At 43.5% G+C, this 8,058-nt stretch overlaps 1 protein-coding gene across 1 annotated transcript; it reads right to left on the bottom strand.

The window, feature by feature from the left end:
- Positions 1–23: 23 nt before the first annotated feature.
- Positions 24–8,058, bottom strand: icmt (isoprenylcysteine carboxyl methyltransferase). Its single transcript, XM_088937979.1, has 5 exons — positions 7,815–8,058; positions 6,429–6,517; positions 5,369–5,538; positions 3,550–3,767; positions 24–2,755 (listed from the first exon to the last, which is right to left on the bottom strand). Exons 1-5 carry the CDS (start codon positions 8,031–8,033, stop codon positions 2,573–2,575), a joined length of 879 nt encoding a protein of 292 aa, XP_088794105.1. The 5' UTR covers positions 8,034–8,058; the 3' UTR covers positions 24–2,572.

The following is an 8,058-nucleotide window of genomic DNA, read 5'->3' as shown; positions in this document are numbered from 1 at the left end:
AAAAATGAACACGGAGATCTTAATAATTCCAGCAGGTTTATTTGTACCCCCTCCCTTCCTGCCTCACAAGAATCTTCAATACTAAAATACAATACTGTATATAAAAACAACTCCTCCCAGTCCAGTAAATATTTACAATCAACCTCCAGGTCGTAAAAAGGAATGAGGGATTCTTCCTATAATAGGTAACTCTGGGACCAAATGTGTCTTTTCAGATCCAGAGGCAACCTGAAATTGCCTCGGTTCTTTGAAAAGGCACAGGATTCAGGAGTGGATTCACAGGAGTCAAGATTGCATTGTCTGGGAAGAGAAAGAGAAATCGTTTGTATTGGTTTGCAGTGGTTTCAGAGCTCCATGTGGTCACAAGTACCATGCCTTTCAAATTGATCAATTCACAACCAGACATGCTAAGACTTTAGGGCTCTGGCCCATGAGATTTAATTACAAATAGCAAGGAAATGGGGAAGAGAGGAAGTAAAGAGATCTTAAACACAGGGGCTGCAATTTTCATTTATTAGGAATTATATATTAGGAGTAAACATTAACAGTGCCAACAATCTACCATAAACCTGAACTCAGATTGATCAACTGCGAGGTTATTAAATAAAATGTGACTTTACTGACTTATAAAGTGCAATTTGCAGCCCCTTAAGTGGTACCAATATCGGTGACTACTGTCCAATCTGGACCTGGAACAGACACCTCAGTGGTTCTCCTTGACTCTGTGAGAAGCTCCAGCTTCTCGAGAAACAAGCACATGCCCTGAGCGGTGAGGGAAGAAGCTTTGGCATCTCATATGTTAGGAAAGAAGGGCAATATCCCACAATCCTGCAGTATTAGAGCTGAAAAGACTGTAGACATGTGAGCAAACATTACAGTATATTCCAATTAATGCGAGGACAATTTGAGAAAACCCCAGTGAACGTACGACATGAGCACATCCCTACGAAGGAAGAGAACATTTGGGTCAAATTTCATACTGTGCAGACCTTCATTTGAGTGGAGTGGAGAGAGGAAATGAAAACACTGTGAAAGTCAATGGGAAGTCCCCACCAATTGTGTGCATTTGGGTCCTTCCTTTATATTATCCCCAAGAAATGAAACAGGGGCCCACTGCAAGTACAGTGAGACACAGATCCATAGAAAAGACACTTCAGTCTTAATCAAGAAGTAGATCTTGACCAAATAACAAAAAAAACTAAATTGTAATCGGCAACTAGGATCTTATTTACTACTGTTCTCAGCAGTGGGGAACATCACCTCAGCAGCCATACTGAGACATAACAGGAATGAGAACTATTAAAATAGTACCGGGTACCAGCCAGATTCAGGAGTTTCCAACATGCCATGTGTAGGTCGCAGGGATGTTACCCGATCTCAGCTTGGGCAAAATAGTCCAGGGTCTCGCACAGATCGGCATATTTTCACAAAGCAAACACATTTCTTCCCATAGGTTTCCAAACTTTCAGTCCCCTCACTAGCTGGGACATTTTTTAAAGAAAAGTCACTGTGATATAAAGAGAGGATATGGGAAAAAGTTTACTTTGATTGTCTATGATTGCGATGTATGTTATATTTTAAGGCAAATCAAAGCCTTATGCACTAGAAATAAAAAATGCAATTTAAGCAGGAGGAAGAGAAAGGGGCACTATAACAGAAAGACTGTAATTTGGTCATGTTTGGCTAAAAATAAGCCTATTAGTCATTAATACTAAAACATATGCCCATGTTTTAACCTAATATCTGGTACAGTGTCTTTCAATTTACAAGTCACCTTCGATTTGACAGAGCTCAAGCCATTTGACAAAACTTACACACCAAATTCAAATATTTAACTATTTTCAAGGATCAGCACGCACAGACCTGCTGGGGTTGCTCATCCATAAATACAGAGCAAAACAGACAACAGCAATCTCTTCTGTTTTTCTGTTGTACTATTGTACAACATTATTGTAAAACTGTAACCTGATGTGAAGTTTTTTTCCAGAAGTACATGGACTACCAGGGACTGGACCACGGACCCAATCATCAGTCACAAAGAACAAGCCCTACATGCATCTAACCGTAAACAGGCAGGTGACAGACTTGGCTAGCATGACTGTACTTAAATCTAAGAACAGCTGGGGAAGACCTGAAGGGCACATTTCCCGCTGGTGAAAGGAGAGGATTGGGCAGGGGGAGGGGGGGGAGATCATGAGGTTCAGTGCATCAGGAGGAAGAACAAGGGTGAGAAACTGGAAAAAAAAGCACACAAAAGGTAATCAACAGTGCCTCCGGTCCTGAAATTCTAATTGCTAAAGAGTTACACTGGAAAAGAAAGGAGTCGCTCATGGAGAGGGTTTGGTGTGATGCCCAGAGGTGCAGTGTGGCCGTGTCAGAGTCTGGCCGCCCCCGTGCTTTGATGTGCCATGGGTGGGGGGGGGGGGGGGGTCTCGGATGAGCTCAGGGGTCCCTCTGCTCGCTGGGTGATCAGCGGAGAAGCGAGGCGCAGAGTTACTAGGCTGCTGCTGCTGCTGCTGCTGCTTTCCTCTCGCAGCTCCAGTCTGTAGTCTTTGCGTTTCCTCTTTTTTTTTTACGCCTCCACCCTGATTCCTGGAATGAAAGGCAGGCCCGTGGGCACCTTGCGTTTGTACTCCAGGTAGTCCTCCCCGAAGAAATGGATGAGCGAGATCTCCTCCTCCTCGATCCGCTCCCTGAAAAACCTCCAGGAGGCCAGCGTGTAGCCCAGGACACACACCGGGTTACACAACATCACCTGCAAGACACGAGCGAGCACAGCTCAGGGGGGCACGAGGACGGAGGGATCTGTGCGTGATCAGAGCCCCAGACAGGGAACCCAGGGGTCCTCCAGGCTTGCTTTGCGTCCTGGCCTTGTTTATTACTGAATTACTCATTTATCTGAAAAAGTATCCCTCTGCCCAGGTCTGTAAGCACATGACAGATGATATAGACCTATAAAGCCTGCAGGATTGGAAATTAGGGATGCAGCAGAGTTTGCTGTTACAGGAGAACACAGAGTGGTCTATTTCGATGGCTGTGTTGAAAAGCCAAATAAAGATTTATGTAGGACAACATAACAAATGGAAGCACACTCGCGCATGAAATATTTCCTCTAAGAGCTCTTGCAATAACAGGTTGACATTCCTTACAATGCGTCACTGTTAAAGCGAACATAAACTTTGGCAACGTAACACGCGCTGATGAGTTTTCAGGATGCCATGGCCGCAATGAAAAATGTATGAGTACTTAGTACTGCATCAGTACAAACTTTCCAGCAATAAATTAGGCCGTTTAGGTCTATATGCACACTGAGAAAACCATATGTAAAGGACAGTAACTAAACAACAGCACTGCTTTATTAAGGATAGGTTAAACCTCCCCACCACCCTCTAACACAGTGCAACTTCCCAGCTTCCTCACTGACACCTGGACTGTCTGTCTGCTCGGACAGGGCAAAATGATCAATTAATCCTGCACTAAGCTGCCGACCCAGTGCAGGGCTGGAGTCGCTGGAGGACAGCCCGACTGTGCTGCAGGAGGAGGGCTTACCTGCGTGCCGATGCTCCAGTAAAACCAGCCCACGTAGGAGGGGTGTCGGAAGAAGGAGTAGACCCCAGTGGTCACCAGGACGTGACTCTGGGACTTCTCATTCTGGACAATGTGGTTGAAGTTGGAGCCAGCGGTCAGCATGGCAGATTTGCGCAGGCAATCCCCGAAAAGGACCATCAGCAGTCCCAGCAGGCTCAGCCAGCCCAGCTGTTTCATTTCTGAAGGAAGCAAGACAAAGGACAGGGCACAGTGGAGAGGGCCCTCAAACACCACGTCTTCATCACTTGAGTAAAGCTGCCGAGACTGGGAGTTGCATATGTTTGATATGTGATAGATCAAAACAGAAAAGATTCAATAAAGGCAATAAAAACAAATCCAGAAACTGTCCTAACACCTATCACTCCCTATTTTGAGAAATCTCAATTAAAAAGCAATTCAGGAAGTAAAAACCCGCATGGTTTCGTTAGAAGTAGTCCTGGTTCTGATTGAAGCGGCACCTAACTACACACTTTTTTATGCTGTGACAATCCTCTTTAAAAAAAACATGGAGGTTAAGATCCAATTCCCTATACGAAGCTTACTTGATTAGACACTTCAAACCAGGAACCTTAACCCCAGCGTTGTACAAAATATTTTTATAATCTGAATTATAAAACTAAAACCTGAGGTTCTGAGAGGACATATTTTGACAATGTTTACTACTGGATTAAAATGAGGCGCACGGCTCCAGCCCTGGAAGGCAGCTGTGTCAGCAGATTTCAATTCCAGCTCATTACTGGCTTACATGCACCATTTAAATACCTTTCTCCATGTTCTTTTAGCACTGGAGATGTAGATAGACCTACAGTACTTTCTTATATGAAAATGATACATTTTACAATAGTAGTGTGACAAATTCACGATTTTAGATTTCTAGTGTCTGTTGAAACAAAGTACCTGTCTCCTTTTGTTAGTCAAGCTCCTTTTAGAGCAGCACAGCTACAGCCCCAGATACCTGCATTTCTGCAGGACATATGTTGTAAGTCAATGATTTCACAGAATGCAAAGTTTAGACTTAATGCATAGCTAATTTAATAGCTCCTTATGGACAGTTTAAAAATCTTGATTATACTACATTAGAAGTTTTTTCGTCATGTCTCAAAGAAGTGCTTTATGAACTAGACTGTGAGGCACCTCTAAGGACTGAAGTATGACAGCCTTACCACAACTCTTCCATGCGTATCCCAGTATCCTCTGGCTTTCATTCCAAGTGAATGAACAATGATGTTTCAAACTTTTAAAGACTTATCAATGAATATCAACTGATATGCACACAAGATGGAATGCGAATGTTAGTGTGTCAATCGGTTATCTGGAACTTAGCCATTGAAACAAATCTAACTGAGAGGAGAGCTGAAAGCCAGCAGGTTTCATGCTAACATCTAACCTCGTTCCACTATTTAAGAGATAGGGCTCCAATGAGCTAAAGTAACAAAGTCCAGCTGGAGGGAAAAGCAGAAGAAACAGGACTGGAAAACCGAGGATTTGACCTTTGACTCCAGGTAGTTTTATAGGTCTCATTAATCACTCAAGGCTGAAGACTTTTGAGAAAGTGTTAAATGAGGTAACAGGACTGAAGCTGAAGTTTCAATATTAAATGACACCACAAAGACGAGACTTGGATTCAAATGCATTTGTGAAAGCTGTTAAAGGAAGACAATGTACTCTTCAAACTGTGAGCAGCACTGAATGAAGGCAATCCTAAGACTCTCCGAACAACCTTCATCAATGGATCTGAACTCAGGTCTGCCAGCCAACAGGCCAGAGCGTGTGGACAGACCTGGAACCAGCAGCCTCTCCAGGGTGAACTCCACCCAGGAGGAGACGGCAGCCACGGTGTATTCCAGGCTGTGGTTGATCAGGAAGGAGTCCAGGGAGAGGCTGCGGGGGTTGATGATGGCCGTCACCAGGTACTCCGAGTAGTGGAAGAAGGAGAGGGAGCACATGTACCTGTGAAGCGCAGAGACAGGACAGCAGTGAAAGGCCCATTGCACACTCAAGTGTCCTGCTTCTCAGAATCCCTCACATTTCCCCTTTGAAAGGCATAAGCCATGATTACAAGAACCTACCAAAGGACGACACTTGGCTCACTAGGCTGGTAGCAGATTAATGATCCGAGATTTCCATCTATTTCTTAAAGTATCTCTTACAGCAGTTCCCACAAGCTTTCACATCCCACAGCACACGCATAGTACGTTATTAGAAACATATCATGCCACACTGGCGGCCCACAGCCAAAGGTCATTATTATAATATTATAAACCAAACCTATCTCAGTGTTTAGGTTTTTCCAGAAGTGCACAGTGGCCTCATCCTGGCAGGAATTGACGGTAGAGAGCTCTAGCTCAGCCTCTCTCAGACATTCTCAATATTCCTAAACTTAATTTCCACTATCGCACCTGGAACATTATATTACTTGTGAGGCCACACCATACCACTGACAGATGATAATTTACTGGTGATACTTTAAAATATAATTATTGCCCGTGTCTGGTACAACTGTAATTACAGCAGCTCATGCTAATATATACAATCATGCGAGGAGATAATTTACTTTGTGGCCAGGACAGGATAGATAGGATAAAGCACAGGTCTTGGTCACTGTGAAGGACAGGCAGATTTGAAATAAAATTCTGTCGTCAGATTTTATTGTTTTTATTAATTGAAATACATCCATTGCCAACATTTTTATTTGATGTGCTCAGTGCTTTACAAAGAAAACAAACACTAGTGTTTCTATCCAGTTGTAAATCTCATGAGAGGCCTTAGGCTACCGTACAGGAGCTTGCGCCAGTGGGAATAACAGACTTGATCATATCAATGACATGACAACCACTTACCAGCCAAAATATCTCCAGGATGTCTGGCTAAAGCTCACCAGCAAGCCACAACCGAAGGCAAAGCCCAGGAAACCAGCTCGCACCGCGACCTGGGAACCAGAGAGGACAGGCTGAGGACTGGACACACGGACAAGGGAGAAGCCATTGCAGGCTTGTGGAAGAATCCAAACACTTTCCTTCAAATGGATCTCTCTCCTGTTTTCAGACAGGCCATCCGCCTCAGAAACACCTGCAGCAGCCTGGAGCAATCTTTAAGGTTGGGGACCTGTTCTTGGAAGGTTGCAGGTTCAAATCCTGGTGGGATGCTGAAGTAGCACCCCTCATCAAGACACTTTATTCAAAGTGCTTCAGAAAAATTCCCTGCTGTGTGTATATATATATACGCATGACCATGCAACTGCAATTGCCTTATGTGGTGATATAAAGGCTTCCTTAATAAATGCTTCAATAAACTAATACTATTCACTAATAATATTCAATAAACAATAAGCTGATAGTTTAGAGATTGTACTGCAGTGCCACTGCTTTTCAAAAACCACTTCCTCTTTGCAACATGTCTGTTTCTAAACTGAACTTCACCTCCTCTATACAAACGCTCTGGTAACTTCTATTGCATTGCACTGATGCCAGACAGGTTAGTGTATATCATCTGCATTGAAAGGCAAAACGAATGTTAATTTCAGATTTGAAGAGGAAGCTGGAAGATGCCCGGATAGCCGTTATTAGGCAACTACAATTCTCGTTGGAGACAGAACAATTAATATTCTCTCCTGCATTGGCAGCGATCAGGTTTACACATTACTGTGCAGGGAATTGTCTCTAAAGCAGAACCTCGCAGGGCCGCGTAATATAATATTTACACTGAAAGCCCCCTTCATTTAAACGTCGATAAAATCGGCCAGTAGCTACACGTGACGCATTCTCAGTCAGAAAGAAGACCAATATATAAAACTGAGGAAATGTAATATTTTAAGAATCCAGTTAGGACCAACTGCCAACAAGTAAAATGAAATACTAATTGGAGTTGTTGATCAATTACACGTGTATTATGCTTAAATGTTTAATCTGATTCAGGTTTAGAGAAGAGATGGTGTAATCGGCAGCTAAATATAAGGACTGTAGCCAGCTTTAAGAGAGATTCCCGGCCAGACAGAAGCAGATGTCTGACCCAGATACTGAAGTGTACACAAGGAGTACAGAAGAGACGAACTCGTGTTTGCAGCATTCACCCACAGACACACACGAGCAAACGAGCTATTCTGTTTCATGCAGCAGAAAAAGTCAATAAAATCCGTTACAAACCACCAGAATATACTAAATATCTACAATGCACTGCACGTACTGTACATGCACATATGACAGCACGGGGAGAGTAAGTAGTCTTACCTTATACAGGGGTCCCTTGTACAGGATTAGCAGCAAGCCATTCACAACTGCAATGTAAACCACTATCGCTATTTTACCGTTCAGCCCATTTAGGACGTCTTGTGCCCATTCAACGTGCGCCCCCGCCTCCGCAAACAAGGGTATTAACACAACACAGAGTCCTAAAACGAAGCTTATCAGACTTACTCGCCCCTCCAGCACGAACTTACTACCTGCCATGTTGAAAACCGAAGACCCTCCTGCA

Source organism: Atractosteus spatula, chromosome 20 (genome assembly GCF_055471065.1).
Source record: "Atractosteus spatula isolate fAtrSpa1 chromosome 20, fAtrSpa1.hap1, whole genome shotgun sequence".
Taxonomy (NCBI): domain Eukaryota; kingdom Metazoa; phylum Chordata; class Actinopteri; order Semionotiformes; family Lepisosteidae; genus Atractosteus; species Atractosteus spatula.
The sequence above is the reverse complement of the archived record's forward strand: the minus strand, read 5'-3'. Positions and strand labels throughout refer to the sequence as shown.